Source organism: Scardinius erythrophthalmus (genome assembly GCF_964197995.2).
Source record: "Scardinius erythrophthalmus genome assembly, chromosome: 13".
Taxonomy (NCBI): domain Eukaryota; kingdom Metazoa; phylum Chordata; class Actinopteri; order Cypriniformes; family Leuciscidae; genus Scardinius; species Scardinius erythrophthalmus.
Genome location: NC_138233.1, coordinates 37,590,107 through 37,614,537, shown reverse-complemented (window position 1 = coordinate 37,614,537; position 24,431 = coordinate 37,590,107). Strand labels below are relative to the sequence as shown.

The 24,431-nt window shown below is 40.8% G+C and overlaps 1 protein-coding gene across 1 annotated transcript; it reads right to left on the bottom strand.

Moving 5' to 3' along the window:
* Positions 1 to 1,082: 1,082 nt before the first annotated feature.
* Positions 1,083 to 23,913, bottom strand: fhdc2 (FH2 domain containing 2). The gene is made up of 12 exons (XM_081382134.1): positions 23,769 to 23,913; positions 19,290 to 19,736; positions 17,104 to 17,165; positions 14,238 to 14,340; positions 13,999 to 14,084; positions 8,428 to 8,528; positions 7,194 to 7,264; positions 7,007 to 7,114; positions 6,777 to 6,847; positions 4,729 to 4,846; positions 4,483 to 4,647; positions 1,083 to 2,576 (listed from the first exon to the last, which is right to left on the bottom strand). The coding sequence occupies exons 2-12, from the start codon at positions 19,611 to 19,613 to the stop codon at positions 1,173 to 1,175; spliced, it is 2,613 nt and encodes an 870-aa protein (XP_081238260.1). The 5' UTR covers positions 19,614 to 19,736; positions 23,769 to 23,913; the 3' UTR covers positions 1,083 to 1,172.
* Between the last annotated feature and the right edge of the window lie 518 nt (positions 23,914 to 24,431).

Genomic DNA, 24,431 nt, shown 5'->3' with positions numbered 1-24,431 from the left:
CATAGGGTTGGGAATCAACAATTCTGGAATCGAATACTTGAGGTCAGCAATCTATGGATTCTTGTTTCCGCCACAGAATAAAACATTTTAAAAGATAATTGCGACTTTTTATCTCACAATTGCGAGTTCACATCTCGCAATTCTGACTTTATTTCACAGAATTGCGTGATATAAAGTCAGAATTGTGAGATATAAAATCAGAATTGCGAGATATAAAGTCAGAATTGCGAGATATAAAGTCAGAATTGCGTGAAATAAAGTCGCAATTGCGTCATTAAGTCAGAATTCTGACTTTTTTCTTGCAATTCTGACTATATATCGCAATTCTGACTTTATATCTCGCAATTCTGACTTTATATCTCGCAATTCTGACTATATATCGCAATTCTGACTTTATATCTCGCAATTCTGACTTTATATCTCGCAATTCTGATTTTATATCTCACAATTCTGACTATATATCGCAATTCTGACTGTATATCTCGCAATTCTGACTTTATATCTCACAATTCTGACTATATATCGCAATTCTGATTTTATATCTCGCAATTCTGACTATATCTCACAATTCTGATTTTATATCTCACAATTCTGACTTTATATCTCGCAATTCTGATTTTATATCTCGCAATTCTGACTTTATATCTCGCAATTCTGAGAAATAAAGTCAGAATTGTGAGATGTAAACTCGCAATTGTGAGATAAAAAGTCGCAATTATCTTTTAAAATGTTTTATTCTGTGGCGGAAACAAGCTTCCATAGGAATCAGATACTTGTAATAAAGTTAAAATTTCGATTCTTCCTATCGATTCCTTTCTGACCATTGGGCAACTCTTAAAGTGACAGCAGATGTTTAAATGTTTTGACTAAATGTGAATGATATTTACACTCTAAAAAAATGCATGTTTGGGTCAAACGTGGACAAACCCAACATTTGGTTTACATTTTTTAATTACATTTTTAAACCCAATGGTTGGGTTTGTCCATATTTGACCCAAACATGGGTTGAAACAACCCAGGATTTTTTAGAGTGCAAGTTTTTTTTTCCCCTTATTGGATTAGAAATTAGGAAACGATAAGCAGGATCGAAATAGTAATCGTTATAATTCAAACGATACCCAACCCTACTCGTGCATGTTACGACATCTCATAAATGCACAGATAATCAGATGTCATCTCCACATGGGTTGGGCGGCCGCTCTGGGGATTTTAGGGCCTGGTATTCTGGTGTTGGTCTTGGCTTTGGCTGCACTTATGATGGCCGTGCGGATGGTCTTCGCGGTCGTAGCCGCGGTGGGACTGTGCATGGTGCGGTTAGCCGCGGATTCAGAGTTGGGCGCTAGCCGTTTGGACACGCGAAGTGGCGAGCCCCTCACAAACTGCTTGTCTTCGTCCTGCTTTGACTTTTCAACGACGTTACCTTTTAGTTTCCCCGTATCAGACGCCGCGTTCACTTTCTGCCTCGCACTGCTATTACGTTTGAGCTCATTTTGGCCTCCGGTGAAGCGTTTCATTAGCGATGCGGGACGTGATACCTGACTAGCTGATAAACTATCAGCGGGAGTCTTGCTGTGCACTCTTGGGATCCCGCTATAGTTAGAAGGCACTCCTCTGGGAACCATCAGTCTTTTAGTCGGTCCTCGAGCGGGAGTTTTTAGACGGCCATCATCCTTAGCATGGGGTGAGCTAGCCAAATCTCGCTCCTCAGCTTCCCGCTCTTTCCTCCACTTTGAGCAGTGATTATTTGTGGCTGGTCGTGTCACGGTTGGAGAAAGGCTCTCGTATGAGCGAAGGCCCTTGACTAGCGTGTGGCACTCCAGCGTTTCTCCGACACGAGGGTAAACGTGCTCTCGTTCTGCGCTACTTGCCTCCCGCGCAACAGGACTAGCGTCAGACGCGTCAGTCCACGTCTTTCCCAACCGAGTGTCAGTTTTGGTGTCTGTGTCTAGTGTTGCTCCTCTTTGAGATTGAGATGCTTTGCCATTCACACAATCCTTCTTCTCAGGATCCTTCTCAGCATCAGTCGCAATCTGCGTCAGCCTTTCAGAGGCGTCTTGAACCCGTTTCTCAACTTTCAGCACTTTGTTAGGGGATATTCCTGCGAGCGGGAGGACATTCACTGCCCCCTGCTGATGTGACGTGATACTTGTTTTTCCCAAAGCAACAAAAGCGTTATCACTGGGGACTGTCCTCGTATTCACCCGAGAATGGCTTCTCACAGTGTCTGTTGAGTCCTGCTGAAGGCCACACGTAGACTCTGAGCTTGAACACCGGGTTTCCTCCTTCTGATGCAGTGAGTGTGCGACGAGCTCCGGGTCTCTCAGGGATGAGCTCGTCTGCTGTTGGACGTCAGATGTGATGTTTCTCTCGCTGGAGCGGAGGAAGTACTGTGAGAGTCTGCGCAGGCTTCGCCGGCTGCCCGTGTAACTCAAGCTCCTCTGCAGAGCGTGATCCAGGTCGTCGGACTCGCGCTCCTCTTCCAGGCCCGTACACAGAGCCAGGGAACGACGCTTTCCCACATTCTCACGCTCGCGGGCCACGCGCCGCTGCTCCTGCAACGCCCTCTCTGTGTTCTCCTGTTAGGACACAAGTCACATGTGTACACTTCAGTTTCAAACCCACATTTCAATGAGCTGATTCACAGATGTGTGTCACTTAATGTTCATGGAAGATTTTACATGCATAAAAATGTAAGTAAATATCGTGCATATAACCACATACTGTTGATGGATATTAGTAAAATATATTACATTTTATCAGGTTAAATGCATGCCTTTATTTGGCCTTTTAATCTTTATTTTTTTTGCCTATTAACATGCCCTTTATTGCCATTATCTGTACTAACTTTTAAATATGTTTTAAAATACTTATATTTAATAATTCATATATTTAATATTTTAAACTTAAAATTTAACATTTGAATGACTGCATGGCTGATAATGTTGCAATGGTCACTGCGACTTTTTTATCTCATAATTATGACTTTTAAATTGCGAGAAAGTCAGGTTTGAAACGACCATTTCAATGAGCGGATTCACAGATGTGTGTCACTTAAAATGTTCATGGAAGATTTTAATTGTATAAAAAAAAATGTGTGTTACATGCAAGTTATTAATAATAATTAGTTACATTTATAGAGCGCTATACATGCATATATTTTTATTTATACAAGTAAATATAGTGTACATAACCACATACTGTTGATGGATATTAATAACATGCATTCAATTTTATCAAGTTAAATGCATGCCTTTATTTGGCCTTTTAATCTTTATTTTTTTTTGCCTATTAACATGCCTTTTATTGCCATCATCTGTAACTAGCTTTTTAATATGTTTTAAATACAATACATTAAACATCTGAATAACTGCATAGTTGAAATGATGGTTCTTCTGATTGGAAAGCTTTTTTTCTTTTTTTCTATGAAAGCTTCTTTCCACCACAGAATAAAAAATAAAAATGGTAATTGCGACTTTTTATCTCACAATTATTTTATTCGCACAATTGTGAGTTTACATATTGCAATTGACTTTTTATATCACAATTGCGAGAGAAAAAGTCAGAATTACATATTTTATTTTTTATTCATTGGTGGAAACAAGCTTCCATAGTTTTCCTGTTGGCAAATATATAAATATTGATTATCAATAATATTACCAAACAATCTGGCCAATTAAACATCAGTTAAGTGGTTGCAATCAATCACATTTACATGAAAATGTCAAGTTAAACTTTGAGTGTGTTTGTAATAACACTTTCAGATTCAGATTTCTGCAGCTCTATGTTCAGGCAAGTACTTGTAAAGTCCCCCTGAGGTGAAAATCCAGCGTTTAATGTTGTTTATGTGTCTATGTGGTGTTTTCAATATGCTTTAAGACAAACCATGTGTAAATTCATAAGTCGACACCATTGCTGAGTATTTCCTCCTTAAAACTGCAGTGAACCAAAGACAGTCTCAAACACACGCTTTGAAATCGCTGGTGTTTCTGACGTCACAAACTACCTTGTAACCAATCAGATCAACGTGTGATCGTCAACCAGTGGATCTCTGAGCTGAGTGAGTGAGTGGAGGCGGGGCTCATTTGCATATTCATAGAACCGCAATACTAAATGAGGCAAGGGTGTCGAGTTACATTCAAGATATTTTAAGGCATGAAGAATTGTTAAAACGTTTAAATATGCCATTTTGGTGATCAAAGATGAGTTGAAGAATTATTGACTTCAGGGGGACTTTAAACTTCATTTTAGTAGTTTCTATTTAAAGCAGTGGTCTCAAACTCAATTCCTGGAGGGCCACAGCTCTGCACAGTTTAGCTCCAACCAGCTCCAACTCACACCTGCAAGGAAGTTTCTAGTAATCCTGAAGACCTTGATTAGCTGGATCAGGTGTGTTTGATTAGGGTTGGAGCAAAAATGTGCAGAGCTGTGGCCCTCCAGGAATTGAGTTTGAGATCATTGATTTAAAGAGACAGTCTCGCTCACCCGCACGGCTCTCTGGAAGCGATGGCAGAAGCCGTGGAAGATCTGACAGGCCTCCTCCAGTCTGAAGGTCTTGTCATCTTCACAGAAGAACTCCACCAGAGACTTGCTGCTCTCCTGCAAGCGCTCCAGCTCCTCCTGAGCTTCGGCCAGCCTCACCTCCGCAACCTGAAGGAAGAAGTGAGGGATTTACAGGCTGAACAGGAGCATCAGCATCTGTGAACGTGACCTGTACACACACACACACACCTCTAGAAAGGCTCTGGTCTGCATCTGGATCTCGGCATCAGCCTGAGCTCTGACTCTGAGCGCTGAGACTCGGCTTTGCAGTCGAGACAGATCCTCCAGCACAGACTCTTCTGACAACCTGAACACAAAAATACATGATCGTTCACTCTCTAATATTATCCACAGAGGAATACGTGCACAACTTACTTCTGTGTGAAGCTGATGAAAATTATGTCACCACAAACAAAGCCTATTTCACTTTGACGTGGAAATTTCTTTTAAATTTTTTTGTTACAAATTGAGTGTTCATCAGAGGAGTCCAATACCCCAGACTTTTGGCGCACTTGAACCATGAATACACACACACAATTTTTTTTAATGGATTCGAGGTTGAAATTTTAAAAAGTAACAAATCCTTCCCTCACGGGTCAATTTGACCCCCTTAGGAATGAATGGGATGTGAGGAATGATTCAGTACACATAGAAAAACCTAAAAATGCTCAAAATTCAAACTAAAAATGCTAAAATTTTACCAAAAAATTATTTTATAATGTCTACACGTGTATCTGAATGCACACTGAAGAGAAACTGACTTTAGGACCCAGCGGAACAGCTCATTTGCTCCATATAAGGCCATCTAGTGGCAAGAGTCATGAAATCTCAACTTATATTATTATTTTCCACAAGAGGTCGGCAAAGACATCCAGTGTAAGATATTTTGAGCTGAATTAAAAGGTTTATGCATGAAATTGTTTATATTATTGAGTTATTTTGAATTTAAGTTAAAAGAATGTGAGGAATGTGCTTAAATTACTATTTATTGGTTATTTATTGATTAAATCTAGTAATTCAAAGGTAGATAAAATAAATAAATAACAAAAGAATCTCCCCCAAAAAATGCATTAAAAAAACTGATTTTTTATTTTTATCAAAATGAAATAAAATAAGCTTTCTGGACAAAAAGGATTTGTTACAGGATGTGAGGGAAGGATGATATTTTCTTCATTAAATGTAAAATTTACTTTTTGATTTTGGGGTGAAATATGACCCAGACAGGCTTCATGACAGCCATCCACTGATATTCTTCTAGACCCGTGTTATTTAAATGCCGGACCACGGGACATAATTGCGCCATTTTACCGTTTCTACAGATTAAAGTGAGCAGTGCATCAAAACAACGAGCACTTCACACCACAATCACTCAGGGTTGTTTATGGTAATGATATTTCAGAGCTAAATCTATAATATTTTTATCTAGAACTAAAAGTGCTTCACTCAAGCCCTTTCCACTCTCTCTCTCTTGCAAAAAACGTCAAGAGCTGCAGACGACGTGTTATTTTAACAACACGAGCAGAAACACAAAAACTAAAACACAATTAACTGTATCTGTCATACAGATGACTCTGACTGTTTAGCTAAACCAGGTTTGAAACAAGTTAATGTGTGGCATTTTTAGATGTTTTTTTCATACATTTAGCATTATTAATCAGCGCATATGAAGAGCATTTCATAATGAAAAAATTATTAAGAGATGGCAAGACAAGACAAAAAACTTTGAAATTACTACTTAACTTGAGAGTTTTGATTATTAGATTATGTACATTGTTTGTTTTTAAGTAGTTATTGCTTTAAACAAAATATAAAAATGGGTCAAACTTTTCTTAAGAGGTTTACCCTGCACCCCCGCAGGTTTCCTCAGTGCCAAGGCCTTCTGTGTGCCGTACACAAATGTTTATGCATTTAAAATAAAAATAGCCTATTAAAACATCTGATCTAAACTTTTTATATTCATATCAAGGGGGGAGAAATATACGTTTTGTGGCTCTCTGGGCCCAGGACTCCATCTTTGATGACAATTTTGAGTGTTTAGAATTGAAAAAATAATAATTTTTACCAAGTATCCTACGGGCTGCCTTGATGGACATGAATAACTGTTTCTAAAAAGTATTGTCCGGACCTACGCTGGGAAGGAAACAGAGACCGGCCCCTTTTGAACTTTAATTGAACACCCCTGTTCTGGACTGATCTAAGAGAGCGTAAAAGCTCTCAGAAGGTGTTTGTCTCCTGACCTTGAAGCGGGACCCACGTGACTCAAGCGGCTGGGAAACATCAGCAAGTCTTTATCCTTCTTCACTGCCTCCTGTAGTAAAGGAGAAGAAGAAAGTCACTCATGCTGAACCGTACTTAGACTTTTATCCGACGGATTTCATTCTATCATAATGACATCATCATGCGGTTTCCTTTCATGTGAAGAGGCCTAATGAAAGTCAGGCCCTTGTGACATCATCACGACACTCACCATGGCAACGAAATGGAGGAGGTTCATGCCTGGTTTGTTGGCTTTGGTGTCGGCCAGTTTGAGCAGAGAGGAAATCCTGAATCCAGCAGCATTTCCAGCGTAACCACCCTGAAAGCACAAGAGACCTCAGTCTGGCTTCACACGAGGACACGGCTTATCAAGAACAGCGTGTTGACCAAAGACTCACGGCGTTCATGTAGTTTCCCGCCTTGAGCACCAGCCGCAGGATATAGTGCAGCTCGGGGCAGCTCAGCAGCTCTGCACACACACACAGGAGCATCAAGAGCTGATGTGCAGACATCATCAATCAATCAAAGACACGCCCATTAACCCTCGTGCATTAGAAAGTGTCAAAAAACTGTCATAAAAATGTGAAGCTTAGGAGCACAGACTTAGGTTTGGTCTCATTTTAAAGAAGACTCTTGGCAGATTATTGTTGAAATAAAAAAACAGTAAAAAGTAAAACCAAAAAAAAAAAATGATGTAGGTTTACGTTTATGAAAATGATTAATGAACATTATTTTATATAAAAGTATATATGAAACATGTTGAACTCTAAAACTGCTAGAAAATGAAAGCCATAAATCTAAACAAGTCGTGTTCCAAATTTGAGATTAATATCTCAAGAAATGAGCTTTCAGTGAGAGTGTTTGTGGGCGCAGAACCAGATTTCCCCATTAGATCCAGCAAAACCCACTGGTACGCAGTGGATGGACTTGGGATTTGCAGTGGAGTTTCTCTCTCTCTCAAATATTACAAACACACATGTTTTTTTTTACTACACACATAACCACACTCTTACATACATACCAACACACACACACACACACACACACACACACACACACACACACTTATAGCTGCATAATTTATCCAACTGGCTCTATGATATGCAAAAGCAGAACACAGGAATAAAGTGAGTTTTTGCTTTATAGGCCAAACCTGAGAAAATGTCGCCATCTGGTAAAAAATAGTTACATTTTTAATTTTGAAGCCAACAGAATGAAGGCCTATTAACAAAGATTGCGTCAATTTATAGTTAAACAGCCCCGGGATCAAAACTAGCAGTTTTAATGGGTTTCAATGTGGACATTTTTGTCCAAAAGGTGCTGAGAGGAACTAGTGTGTGTTACCAGTGCATAATAGATTTTTTAAAGGAAATGGGGGTGAAATAGTGAAATTATTATAAAAATACACACCTGTGCCAAAATACATGCAGTTGGCATTAACACAGGCAAAATGATAAAAAATAATAAAAAAATACACTGAAAAGACAGAAATGCCCATACGGATGCACAAGGGCTAAACATCGCCACAGAACTCAAGCACACGGTCTCTGATACTGTGACCCGAGATGAAGCTTTTTAGAGCTGCGACCGCTCCAACCCAACCCAGCGAGAGGCAGTTGTGTGAGAGTTTACCTCGAGCCGCCTCCCGCAGACATCTGGCCGCCACACAGAGAGAGGTCACCGCGGGGTCAAACTCCTGCTGGAGGATCAGGACGTCCAGGCGCATGCGGAAGCTAGTGATGATGAGGAGGAGGAGGATTAATCAGCGCTCAGTGAAAGACACATGATGTGTTTATACTAGTGTTGTCAAAAGTACAGAGTCCCAAGTCGGCACTGAAATTTAAAAAAATGTGACGATACCAGAATCTCTGATTGGCCATTGTGTTCACATCTATCAGCGGATCCCTAATATATCCACTGATGGACGGATCCGCTGATAGATGTGAACACAATGGCCAACCAGAAGCATTTAAGAATGGACGGATCCGCTGATAGACGCCTTCAAACGCTACCGTGTGTATCTGTGTAATGTTGATCATTGTAGCCAATGATCATTGTAGCCAATCAGAGACAAATTTGTTGAGTGCGTGAACACAATGGCCAATCAGAGACGTATATTTTGAGCTCTTGAACGCAATGGCCAATCAGAGACATACATGTTGAGCAGGGGGAACACAATGGCCAATCAGAGACTTATGTTGAGCGTGTGAACACAATGGCCAATCAGAGACATACATGTTGAGCAGGGGGAACGGAATGGCCAATCAGAGACTTATGTTGAGCGCGTGAACACAATGGCCAATCAGAGACGTACATGTTGAGCGCGTGAACGGAATGGCCAATCAGAGACGTACATGTTGAGCACTTGAACGCAATGGCCAATTACAGACGTATATGTTGAGCGCTTGAACGCAATGGCCAATCAGAGACGTATATGTTGAGCGCTTGAACGCAATGGCCAATCAGAGACTTATGTTGAGTGCGTGAACACAATGGCCAATCAGAGACAAATATGTTGAGCGCTTGAACGCAATGGCCAATCAGAGACACACATGTTGAGCAGGGGGAACACAATGGCCAATCAGAGACATATGTTGAGCGCATGAACACAATGGCCAATCAGAGAAATACATGTTGAGCAGGGGGAACACAATGGCCAATCAGAGACATATGTTGAGCACGTGAACACAATGGCCAATCAGAGACATATGTTGAGCGTCTGAACACAATGGCCAATCAGAGACATACATGTTGAGCACGTGAACACAATGGCCAATCAGAGACATATATGTTGAGCGCTTGAACGCAATGGCCAATCAGAGACATATGTTGAGCGCATGAACACAATGGCCAATCAGAGAAATACATGTTGAGCAGGGGGAACACAATGGCCAATCAGAGACATATGTTGAGCACGTGAACACAATGGCCAATCAGAGACATATGTTGAGCGTGTGACCACAATGGCCAATCAGAGACATACATGTTGAGCACGTGAACACAATGGCCAATCAGAGACATATATGTTGAGCGCTTGAACGCAATGGCCAATCAGAGACATATGTGGAGCACGTGAACACAATGGCCAATCAGAGACATACATGTTGAGCGCTTGAACGCAATGGCCAATCAGAGACTTATGTTGAGCAGGGGGAACACAATGGCCAATCAGAGACATACATGTTGAGCGCTTGAACGCAATGGCCAATCAGAGACTTATGTTGAGCGTCTGAACACAATGGCCAATCAGAGACATACATGTTGAGTGCGTGAACACAATGGCCAATCAGAGACGTATATTTTGAGCTCTTGAACGCAATGGCCAATCAGAGACATACATGTTGAGCAGGGGGAACACAATGGCCAATCAGAGACGTACATGTTGAGCGCGTGAACACAATGGCCAATCAGAGACTTATGTTGAGCGCGTGAACACAATGGCCAATCAGAGACGTACATGTTGAGCGCGTGAACGGAATGGCCAATCAGAGACGTACATGTTGAGCACTTGAACGCAATGGCCAATTACAGACGTATATGTTGAGCGCTTGAACGCAATGGCCAATCAGAGACTTATGTTGAGTGCGTGAACACACTGGCCAATCAGAGACAAATATGTTGAGCGCTTGAACGCAATGGCCAATCAGAGACTTATGTTGAGTGCGTGAACACACTGGCCAATCAGAGACAAATATGTTGAGCGCTTGAACGGAATGGCCAATCAGAGACGTACATGTTGAGCGCTTGAACGCAATGGCCAATCAGAGACGTATATGTTGAGCGCTTGAACGCAATGGCCAATCAGAGACTTATGTTGAGTGCGTGAACACACTGGCCAATCAGAGACAAATATGTTGAGCGCTTGAACGCAATGGCCAATCAGAGACTTATGTTGAGTGCGTGAACACACTGGCCAATCAGAGACAAATATGTTGAGCGCTTGAACGGAATGGCCAATCAGAGACGTACATGTTGAGCACTTGAACGCAATGGCCAATTACAGACGTATATGTTGAGCGCTTGAACGCAATGGCCAATCAGAGACGTATATGTTGAGCGCTTGAACGCAATGGCCAATCAGAGACTTATGTTGAGTGCGTGAACACACTGGCCAATCAGAGACAAATATGTTGAGCGCTTGAACACAATGGCCAATCAGAGACATACATGTTGAGCGCTTGAACGCAATGGCCAATCAGAGACTTATGTTGAGCAGGGGGAACACAATGGCCAATCAGAGACATACATGTTGAGCGCTTGAACGCAATGGCCAATCAGAGACTTATGTTGAGCGTCTGAACACAATGGCCAATCAGAGACATACATGTTGAGTGCGTGAACACAATGGCCAATCAGAGACGTATATTTTGAGCTCTTGAACGCAATGGCCAATCAGAGACATACATGTTGAGCAGGGGGAACACAATGGCCAATCAGAGACGTACATGTTGAGCGCGTGAACACAATGGCCAATCAGAGACTTATGTTGAGCGCGTGAACACAATGGCCAATCAGAGACGTACATGTTGAGCGCGTGAACGGAATGGCCAATCAGAGACGTACATGTTGAGCCCTTGAACGCAATGGCCAATTACAGACGTATATGTTGAGCGCTTGAACGCAATGGCCAATCAGAGACGTATATGTTGAGCGCTTGAACGCAATGGCCAATCAGAGACTTATGTTGAGTGCGTGAACACACTGGCCAATCAGAGACAAATATGTTGAGCGCTTGAACGCAATGGCCAATCAGAGACACACATGTTGAGCAGGGGGAGCACAATGGCCAATCAGAGACATACATGTTGAGCACGTGAACACAATGCCCAATCAGAGACATATATGTTGAGCGCTTGAACGCAATGGCCAATCAGAGACATATGTGGAGCACGTGAACACAATGGCCAATCAGAGACATACATGTTGAGCAGGGGGAACACAATGGCCAATCAGAGACATACATGTTGAGCACGTGAACACAATGGCCAATCAGAGACATACATGTTGAGCGCTTGAACGCAATGGCCAATTACAGACGTATATGTTGAGTGCGTGAACACAATGGCCAATCAGAGACGTACATGTTGAGCGCTTGAACGCAATGGCCAATTACAGACGTATATGTTGAGCACGTGAACACAATGGCCAATCAGAGACAAATATGTTGAGCGCTTGAACGCAATGGCCAATCAGAGACACACATGTTGAGCAGGGGGAGCACAATGGCCAATCAGAGACATACATGTTGAGCACGTGAACACAATGCCCAATCAGAGACATATATGTTGAGCGCTTGAACGCAATGGCCAATCAGAGACATATGTTGAGCGCTTGAACGCAATGGCCAATCAGAGACACACGTTGAGCAGGGGGAGCACAATGGCCAATCAGAGACATACATGTTGAGCACGTGAACACAATGCCCAATCAGAGACATATATGTTGAGCGCTTGAACGCAATGGCCAATCAGAGACATATGTTGAGCGCTTGAACGCAATGGCCAATCAGAGACACACATGTTGAGCAGGGGGAGCACAATGGCCAATCAGAGACATACATGTTGAGCACGTGAACACAATGCCCAATCAGAGACATATATGTTGAGCGCTTGAACGCAATGGCCAATCAGAGACATATGTGGAGCATGTGAACACAATGGCCAATCAGAGACATACATGTTGAGCAGGGGGAACACAATGGCCAATCAGAGACATATGTTGAGCGCATGAACACAATGGCCAATCAGAGACATACATGTTGAGCAGGGGGAACGCAATGGCCAATCAGAGACATATGTTGAGCGCATGAACACAATGGCCAATCAGAGACATATGTTGAGCGCATGAACACAATGGCCAATCAGAGACATATTTTGAGCGCGTGAACACAATGGCCAATCAGAGACATACATGTTGAGCAGGGGGAACGCAATGGCCAATCAGAGACATACATGTTGAGCGCTTGAACGCAATGGCCAATTAGAGACTTATGTTGAGCAGGGGGAACACAATGGCCAATCAGAGACATACATGTTGAGCGCTTGAACGCAATGGCCAATCAGAGACATACGTGGAGCACGTGAACACAATGGCCAATCAGAGACATACATGTTGAGCGCTTGAACGCAATGGCCAATCAGAGACTTATGTTGAGCGTGTGAACACAATGGCCAATCAGAGACATATGTTGAGCAGGGGGAACACAATGGCCAATCAGAGACGTACATGTTGAGCGCTTGAACGCAATGGCCAATCAGAGACATACATGTTGAGCTCTTGAATGCAATGGCCAATCAGAGACTTATGTTGAGCAGGGGGAACACAATGGCCAATCAGAGACATACATGTCGAGCGCTTGAACGCAATGGCCAATCAGAGACATATGTTGAGCACGTGAACACAATGGCCAATCAGAGACATACATGTTGAGTGCTTGAACGCAATGGCCAATCAGAGACTTATGTTGAGCGTGTGAACACAATGGCCAATCAGAGACATATGTTGAGCAGGGGGAACACAATGGCCAATCAGAGACATACATGTTGAGCGCTTGAACGCAATGGCCAATCAGAGACGTACATGTTGAGCACGTGAACACAATGGCCAATCAGAGACATACATGTTGAGCTCTTGAATGCAATGGCCAATCAGAGACATATGTTGAGCACATGAACACAATGGCCAATCAAAGACATACATGTTGAGCTCGTGAACACAAATTATGTTTTATTAACAAAGTTCGGGAGGAGCACGTTCAAATAATCAAGTAATCAATCAACTCATCAAACAATTACCATGTCTACCCTATCAGCATGAGAGGAAGCATATATATATTCACTCTGTCAACTCATCTAACTTCCTTGACAGTTTTCAGCATCCCTCCACCACCCCGACTCCTCACTCTTGGCTTGTTCTTTCACAGCCAGGAATACGGGGGGAGTACTCTGGGTTCGGGCCGAATACCGAGCCCGGAGCCCTCTCCTCGGACAGCACGCCAAATACGCATCTATTCTATCTGACTTATCTGTAAGTGTGAACTCGTGAATAGCCAATCAAAGACATACATGTTGAGCGCTTAAACGCAATGGCAAATCAGAGACATATATGTTGAGCGTGTGAAAAACAGCGCTCAAAATGCTAGAGGGAAATGCTGGTATCGTCACATTTTTTAAATGGTATGGTCCCGAAGTCCTGAACTCTTACCTGGGTAACTCCACCAGTAAGAGAACGAAGAGATCCGGCTCTGCCAGTAAACTACGGTCACCGCTGAACTTCTTCAACCGGGCCTCCTGGACAAAAGGAAACGCAGGGACTTAATATTCAACACTCAGTCCAACAGAAAGAGTTGTGATTGGAGATCATGTGGCGTAACAAGCAGCATCACATGTAAATCTCTCTAGCATGTGGACGGACAGACGTGAGGTGTGTCAGAGAGACGATACCTCCTCATCATCAGGCAGAAGTTTGCAGAGCTCAGCCAGTTTCTCCGCTCCGTAACGCTCTCCGGCTCCTCGTCTCACGTCCTCCACGATCTCCTCCACAGCACTGAGGAAACAGGAGACAACGGCCAATCACATCACTTTCTCTGTCAATCTGTAGTACACTGAGGAGTCTTAAGCCCTATCCGGGCGGTAACTGTTTCTTATGGGGTTGTAAGGTATTTTCATCATTTTCAGGAGTTAGTCTGTGATTTTATTGCCGTCCGAATCCAGAATGCCAGTGTTTTTCTACCACCACCCGCGGAAAAAACCCCGTCCAAATTACCTACGGTTTTCTGACGAACACCAAGGTGGATTTACAAAGGGGATTTAATTGCCGTCCGAATCCACATCTGAGTTTACAAGAAGAGATCAACTTCAAAATTCACTGTTTAACCCCTTTTTGATCACCGCTGAGCAGCGTACGTACGATAACTGTTGCGCTTCACTGTAATTTGCATGCATTTTAAAGATGTACACTTTTATTACCGTAATGCTGGAAAATATTTACAAGAACAACATTCATCACCGCTCCACTGCAGCGAACAGAAAGGAGAAAGAGAAAAAGACGCATAAACATTTGAAATGGGCCGGCAGCAGCAATATATGACTCAATTTAACCTACTGTATGTAGGCTATTATACACAACATTAAAAATACAAACAATGCTTAATTATTACCGTATGTAAATAAGAGTCTGCATTAACTTTTATTTTATTTTTTAAATGACATCCTTTTGAGATAAAATGCAAGAATATAAGAACCATTTCAAATACACATATAGGCGTGTCCTTCCCATTTTTAAAAATGAGATTTAAATAAATAATAAATAGAACATTATTTTGCTATTATTGAATTTATTCATATTATTCCAAGCATTTGACATTTCCTTTACAGCGGGCATTCATGCGACTGACCACATGAGCAGCGCGTCATCACTGAGGTGCCATGCAAACGTAGTATTACGGACATCCACATAAGAAACAATTACCGTCGGAATAGGGTTTTAGTGGCATCAGGACTAAAGGTCAAGGGCTCTGGATTTTATGCAATCTTAAATCAATGCATTTTAAGATTTCGCCAGTGCAACGTCTGGTCCTGTTGACCTAAATGAGGTTATATTTACTCGTCAATCCAGTTTCTCTTGGACATGTGGATGTGTGTCAAACCCACAGCTGGTTCTTTTGCTCGTCTCAAAAAAGGTTTACAAGACCCGACTAGTTTATGTTTTGTTTTTTTATGACATGTAATTGTTAATGTCAGAGAGTATTGAAGGCTCTCGTGGTTTCTTCGTGGCGTTCAAAATGAAATAATGAAAAGGTATTGCAGAACAAAGACCAGCTTTGGCCACAGCGGAGTATAATTCATACTCATACACTTTAAAAGTGTGCACTTATGTGAGGTTACACACACACAGGGAAATGTGTTTGTCTGCGTGAGCACTTCTCCGTAATTCCCCCACATGTTCTGACAGAGATCAGTCCCGTGGAAGAGGTTTTCAAACTCAGATGGCCGGGAACTCCCATGTATTTACTCAGAGAGCGAGTGCTGACATGAAAACGCCAACCTTTTCTCATTAAACACTGGCATTGAAAAGGATGAATAATGATTATGAACTGCTTTCACTCTGCATCACTACAATGGATCACATTTCTTTGGAAACACCTGAATTGAAATATATTTAATCTCAGAGCATATTTTGAGAAGTTGCTGCAGAGATCAGCTTTCATTCCTCATCACGGCTCATCCGGGCACAAAGCAGGTGTGACCTTTGACCTCCTTCACTGACCATCAAAACCAGCTGTTCTGATTGGACACTTGTAATCTGCCCCCCTTTTCATTCACACATCTATCCCCCGTCTGAGGGCAATCATTGACTCTGAATAAACACCGCTGCAGATCCTGCCCGTCTAGAGTGTTAAAGCACTTCCTCCAGGACACCTTCACTTCCTGTTCCTAACAAATGGGACTGTAACAAAAACGGCCAGTACAAATATCTAGAGGGCAGGGCGGCCAATTTAATACCAATGCATATGAACACTAAATAATCTGTAGAAATGAAGACTTAAGGCGAGACACTACAGTGTTTTTTCACGCATCTGTCAATTTTGAGATTTCAGGCTTTTTGGCTTTTCATAGAGTGTTTTTATCAGACTAGTTGAAAGAACACATCCAAAATACACTTTTAACTGTATCTTTTAGAGCACTTTATCTGTTTCCGTCTGTAGATTCAATTACAGCATGTGTCTTTAAAGGCCGTTTTCTCAAAATGAGTTTTTCATCCTACATCGAGCCAGACATCTCCACTTCAGTAACACTTACATACACCAGACTTTACAGTTTTATATTGATCTATAGTCTAAAGCTTTTCATAGAGGGGTTTGTTCATACCTGTATATAATTTTCCTGATTTTGTACAACATTTTATTTCTTAAAAAAAAGGGTGGAAATGTATTTATTTATGGCTGTTGACAGTATCTTCTGATTTATGGAGTGATAAAAAGAGATATACAAAATCCCCTCAGTAAAAACCTTTGACTCTAATATATATATATATATATAAAAAAATCAAGAATTTTGAACGTCTTTATCCAATGTTCAGATTTTTGTTCTAGAAATTAATGCAAATTAGTGCATATTTAAGTCCTCATTTGCATATTTAAACATGACATTTCAGAAAACTTGTAATACAATTTTTTTTTTGTGCAATTATTAATGAAATCAATGAACTGGTGAAGTATGGGGATATCTATTAGTTATTTTTTACCCTATTATTCACCTTCTTGCCTTAATAAGCCAGAGTAATATATAAAATTAAACCAAAACTTACATTTTCAACTGCCGCAGAAATATCCCAACATTCATGCTGCGTTTCGAGTCAAGCAGTGTAACCTGCAAATACAAACACAGGTAATCAGCTCAAAAACTCATCAAAAAAGTAAGAGTCCATTGCCCTCAACAATAAATTAAGTCAATTACTGCACATGTGTAATTCTATGAAGACATGCATAAGGGGGTCTTTGGCCGATGAATCTCCCTGTTTTTCAGCATCTTGAGCCATAAACATTGCATTTCTGTCAAGTTAAGATCAGTGAAGTTAATACTTAAACACACACCACAGGTATTTTATGACCCTTGACGTCGTTCACTACCCTCGCACTCATTCATTTTTTAAAGTTAGACATCAACCTTCCTAGTACTCCTAAATTTATTCATTATAAACAAACAAGAAAAAAAATTATCAAAGAAAGCCTGTATTTTAATTATTTTTTGGGAAAAAGTGTCTAGGGTTGCTAGCGACCCGAGGTATGTAATAGTGCAATTTTTCTTTTCTTTTCTGTGCATCAATTGAATCTTTTAATGACTTTAAAAGTGCAATTTACCTTTATTCCTCAAGAATTTCTGATTCACAATGATGACATGAAGTTTCACTCATAATTACCGCAGGCATACCACAAAAGGATACACAAGTACCATCAGAAAAACTCAGTAATTTACTGCAGAGCAAGTGCTGTGTGCAATCAAATACTGGTTACGATAGTTTTAAACATCCTTTAAAAGCGGTTTCTGAATGTTTCCTGACGGTCATGAGACATGACCAGGGCTTGACATTCACTTTTTTGCTCATCAGTCACTGTGGATAGTGGTTTTCTAAAGTTATGAACCACTCAGCATTTCCACTGGCCACAATTTTGGCATTGATACCATGGAGCAAAACTCCCATATAGATATTTGTAATATTATCTCATAATTTGGCGGCAGGAATATTAGGCTGCTGTCACTTTAAGACCTGACGCACGGATCCATTATACTGTTACACATGTGTTTTCTTTCTCAACTGTTTACATTCACTTAAAACACTTAAAACTGACTGTGTTAACGTGAATACTCGCCAAGACCGGCATTTTGACATTATTTGAGTGTATTTGACAGTTTAAGGGCAATAAACAGTGAAAAATAGCTCAATTTGGTCCTGAGAGGCGGCTTTATGTGTGTGAACTTTGGGTTTGAGCACAAAATCTGAGGGAATGAGTAAAATTATGCTCAATACACACAATCTCACGCTGAAATTCAAGCCCTGTAACAGCAACAATATTCATCCGGAGCAAATGACTGGAGTGAGTGAGGAGAGGCGGGTTTGTGTGTCAGAGAGATCATGAGAGAGAAAGAGATGCTGGTATCCTGTATATATATTCTGTGGAAAATTAGCGTTTCAGATATTCCAGTATCGATATGTAGCGAAAAATTTATATTTTTGACAGCACTACATTACACTTAGTTTATTATTTCAGATGTGTTTTTACAAGACTACAACTGAAAAATTAGGCCTATATAAAATTCAACCAGCTAAAGTAGCTAGTAAGAGTGACTGCGTTACACACCACTGATGTGTTAATGTCAAACCCTGGTCATGACCCTACACAGTAAAAAATGCTGGGTTATTATTATTTTTTAAATTATAAATATTGTATATTGTAAAATTATTTTTTTAACCCAACCGTTGGGTTACACATATTGGGTCACTATGTTGGGTTATTTTTAAAAAATGTTGGGTCATTTCTAAAATCGTTGGGTCATTTCTAAAATCGTTGGGTCATTTCCGGCTGTTGGGTTAACTGTTGGGTTACCTATGTTGTATGTACACTATTGTATTTTACATTTTTGTGCACAATTCTGTATATTGACATTCAATTCTACACTCCCCAATATTTAGTTTGTAATTTAAAAATATATTTGTTGAGACATATTCTTTTATACAAATAAACAATCTGTATGTGAAAACAGTGTAGTTTATTTATTTATAACATAATGCCATAAAAAAAAGTTAACTTAACTGTTGGGTTACTTTTAACTCAATGCGTTGGGTTAAAATAACCCACAGTTTGGAAGGTGCTACACCACCCCATAGCTGGGTTACCCTTTGGGTTATTTTTAACCCAACATTATTAAGTGAGTTTAAAAGTATAGTTTTGCAAGAAGCATGCATGGCGGATAATGAAAAAAACGTGCTCTTACTTTGTCCGCACTCATCTCTAGTGGAGACCTGCTCCTCAGCAGACTGCGCCGAAAGCCAGCGGCCCGGTCCGACTTTACGCCCTCTTTCTGCCCGAAGAGCTCGTCCAGAGAGCTGAGGTCGATGGAGAGGTCAGCGTCCTCGTCCAGGGAGCCGCTCCACACACTCTCACGGCCCTCCACGCGCTCCTTAGGGATCCGCTCCCAGTTGAGATTGCGAAGCCGGTGTTTGCGGCCAGAGTCTGTGCGGGTCAGAGGAGGAAGAGGAGGAGGAAGAGGAGGAAGAGGAGGAGGAGGAGGAGGAGGGGGGATCGGGACGGTGGCCATGAGTCTCACTTCCGGCTCCTGGGTGTCATCAAAGTATGTGCCGTGAAAAGTTAAAGACTTTAATCTTCAGAGAATCAAAATAGCACAGCAGGAGAGAGATGACATCCGCTCGCTCGAGTGTATCTGCAGGGGGACAGAAGATCCACAGACTGAAACAACAACTTCTTTCACACTGCAAACTCTCTAACAGCTAAAGCACGGCACACAGATTAGTGCTAAAAATATCAAAACGAAATGATGCTGACTTTTCAGCATCATAACTCCAGTCAGATCCTTCAGAAATCATTCTAATATGATGATTTGATGCTCAAGAAACATTTCACTATCAATGTTGGAAGCAGTTTTGCTGCTTCAGATTTTTTATGTGATGCATTTAAGGATTCTTTGATGAATGAGTAGAAAGTTCATTTACTTAAAAAAAAAAAAGTCGCTAGCTAGAGCCTATAGCCGCATTTCTATTACATTATTTCTATAAAACTTTTACAATATTTTGTATACGTAAAATATATATGTAAAAACGTTTTTGCGATAAATGGGAGTTTTTGCTAAATTACTTCCATCGGGCGTATTTATAATTCACAATTTAAATTTGCGCACTTTCAATAATGAAAACGCGGCTTTTAATTGGATCAATATCGCAGTGATTATTATGTTTCTTGCATGTTATATGTTTGGCAACAGTCCTTCTAACCCTAATTGATGGGGTGTGTAGCCCATGTAGGAAGACACATCATGTTCATATTCCAGGAACCAAAAACTGATGCACCTCTTGATGGAAATCAACATCACAAATTCTTTAAGAGATGCATCAACTTTGGTCAAGATCTAGTATTGTCAGTGCAAGAGTCCAGCACTCTATAAAGTCTCCTCCAGCACATCCCAAAGACTCTCAATGAATCTAAGCTCAGGATTCATGTGTGGAAATGATTCATGTTCCTCCCAACCATTCTTTCACAATCTGAGCCTGATGAATCTTGACATTGTCATCCTGGAATATGGCCATGATGTGTCTTCCTAAATGGTTGTTTAAGAAATGAAAAGCTACCCACCCATAAATTACGGTTAGAAGAAATGTTGCCAAACATATAACATGCTAGAAACATAATAATCACTGCAATAATGATCCAATCATAGACTCTTAAGTATTAGCCTATTTAAAGGTGACATAAGATGTCCCTTTTCACAAGATGAAATATAAATCTCTGGTGTCCCAAGAATGTGTCTGTGAAATTTCAGCTCAAAATATCCCCCAGATCATTTATTATAGCTCGTCAAATTTGACCCATTTTGCAAAAACACAGTTTTTGTGTGTGTCCCTTTAAATGCAAATGAGCTGCTGCTCCGCCCCTGTTCAGAAGTGGGCGGAGCCTTTAGATACTCATCCAAAATCCCAGAAATAACCAGTAGCGAGTGCAGGCTTACGGAGAGACTCAGGAAGAGTTCAACTTTTAGACGCACCTGGACGTTTCTGAATGGTTAGTGGATACATCATTTATGTAGTTGTTGTGGAGTTACGTTGATTCATCTCGTCGACTTGCATGTAGCGTCGCGTTTAACTTGTACACAAGTGTCCACAGTTCCTGAGGTGTTTATAATGCGCTAGAACTGGTCTCTGTCGTCGCTTGCGGAACCAAATGTCGGCCGGTGTGAATGCAGATTACTGACGGTAATATTATAATTAGGGCTGTCAAAAGATTAATCGCATCCAAAATAAAAGTTTGTGTTTACATAATATATGTGTGTGTACTGTGTATAATTATTTTGTATATATAAATACACACACAAATTTTTCTTAAATATATACAAGCATGTGTGTGTATTTATATATACAAATTTAATTATACACAGTACACACACATATATTATGTAAACACAAACTTTTATTTTGGATGCGATTAATCGCGATTAATCTTTTGACAGCCCTAATTATAATAAGATCCTCTACGTCAGAAGGGGAGCGAAATCTGATCGGCTTATTTTTTGACACGCTCGCAGAGAAAGGCTCAACAAAACAAAGTTACTGGGTTTCACTTTTCATGTTTTCAGTGTTGGTAGAAGCACAGGGGACCCGATTACAGCACTTTAACACAGAAAAAGTCAGATTTTCATGATATGTCCCCTCTAAATCAAAACAGACACTTGTTTTTTTTTGGCCGGGCAGTGATGATTTTATTACAAAGGCTTCAAGATCCAGTGCTATCATCAAACAGCACCGCGGTAATAAGATGACATCATGCAGTTCGTCCTCACTTGCGTGCTTTAAGCACACCAGCTCCGGTCATCAACGCACAATGAGGTTGTTTACAGCCATGACCCGAAGTGAGCCTATGGGGTCGGGCACCTGGCAGCTCTTGTCCCCCAATTAACACGAGGGTGTGTGTAATGAGTGTGTGCTTCTCCGCAGGACTTGTGCTGCTGCCAGGGACGTGTTTAACCTGAGGTTACTCTTTTAAACGGGCCCGAGGTGTTGAGGTCCCAGCTCAAGGAGAGAGCGCTCGAGCGTTTCGTGTTTTCAGAGAAACTCCTGCCACATGTGTCTACACACACCCTACGTGCTGTTCCTTCCTGCGGTCCAGTTCATTAATGCCAATGAGGCCACAGGACAATAACAGATTTGAAAAAAAAAGTGAAGCTGACACAGATTCAGGACTCCTAGCAGGGCAAATAAGCGGCTGTGCTGCCAAAAACATGAGAATGCTGTAATCCATGTACTAGATCTGCACCATTTTCCACACTAATACAAATCAAAATGATGACAGAATGTACATTCCTAAAGCATGACCCAAAATCAGACACTGTTCATTCCCTCAACCAACTTCATGGTCATGGGGTAAATCCTAGGATGCTTTAAATAGTATTTAAGTAGTTAGCCTAAATTATGCTGGATATGTATCCGAGCTGCTGACATTTTCAAGAAACGGCTGAAGACTTTCAGCAACACTTGATTCATTAATACTTACACTTTCTTTTCTTTTCTGTTCATAAAAATATTACATGTACTGCGTTACACTGAACTGGGAAGGGTCACACCGCTTACATACTGATGTCCTAACCTATTGTTAGTTTAACTGCTGCTATTGCTCTCCTTATTTGTAAGTAGCTTTGGATAAAAGCTTCTGCTAACTGATTAAATGTTTTGTTTATCAACTGACAAGGCAATCAGTAGATGTATATTTAGAGGGTTAGTTCACACAAAATGAAAATTCTGTCATTATTTATTCATTCTCGTGTCATTCCAAACCAGTAATTCTTCTGTCATCTTCAGAAAACAAATTAAGACATTTTTAATGAAATCTGAGAGCTTTCTGTCCCTCCATTGACAGTCTACGCAACTACCACTTTCAAACCACAGTAAAGCAGTAAAGACTTCATTAAAGTAATCCTTGGCTTGGTTTAACCTCAGCTTTATGAAGCGACGCGAGTGCGTAGGAAGGACATGAGGGCGAGTAATTATTAATGACGAAATTTCATTTTTGGGTGATCTATACCTTTAAGAACTTTCACAAGCGACAGTCATCATCATCATCATCATCATCATCGATCACCTCCAAAAGCCCCACTAAAGACTCATATAAATCGGTATACATACATCAGTAACTTGATATTGTGAGTGAAACCGAAATAGAAATGGACTAGAACTGTAATTAAACAGTATTTTCCTGGCCAGAAAACACCACCTGAGCCGCTCCACTGTCAGCTCTGTTACTCAAAACACTTGGAGGAAAACCAGCAAATGATTTAAACGGCAAGTCCACATAATGCAGCACATCTACACCAGTTCACGAAGATTAAAGCCTGTTGAGTTCATTTATGAAAGGCTTGGAAAGTTGTTTCTGCAGTTCATCAAAGTCTTCACCGTAGCCTACGAACATTGTTTGAACTCTTCTCATGTTATAAAACCCTGGGAATATCGTATTCTTCAAACACCAGCAGATATAAGCACAACACACACATCTTTCTCAAACATGGGAAGAAAACGTTCACTTAGTGTCAGTCTACTTTAAATTAAATCGCTCTGCAAATTAAAATGACAAAGGACACTGCTACTATGAGAAATACTGTTCGGATAATGAAATTAAACAGAATAAACTCAAGACTTGAGTTCAGTTCGAAGAGGTCAAAGAAAGACAGAAACACAAATAAAACACCACTTACGGTTTACTTCGTATCATTACGGATGTAATCCAATTTAGGACAACATAAAATAGCAATAAAATTATTTCCAGTCCAATGTGAGGAATTCTCGCGAGTGTCTATGAACATAAAACAGTTCCCAACACTAATAAACGCCGGGAGTCCCATTAACAAACTCAGTAGACTGGAGGAAAAACTCAAACTCTCGGTGCGCTCTCTAGCACGCGCATGCGCAGAAACACCCGATGCGCTCATTGGTTCCCCCCGCTGGATTCCACCAATCCTACTACGGGCAAGGATTAGCTCATGAATATTAAGTAGGCAACGCGCATCTCGCCTAGCTGAAGTGCAGTAGTGGATATTTCTACAATTACATTGTTACAAAAATTGATTAAATGACATTGCTAGACGCTCCAGGACTGTTAAGAAATGTCAACGTGACTTAATTAATATTCATTAGCTCAGCCTTCTCCGTAGTAGGATTCTAATTTCGCTACCAAAAAAGAATCTGCTGTGATATATAGGCAACAAGATAGTTATATAAGTTATATAATTTCTAAATTAAAATCTACAGTCTTGAAATTAGAATCTTTAAATTAAGACAGACAGACAGACAGATGGACAGATAGACAGTAAAAAAATTAGTTTTTTTTTTTATTTCTTGTATTTTCTGGGTAATTTCTA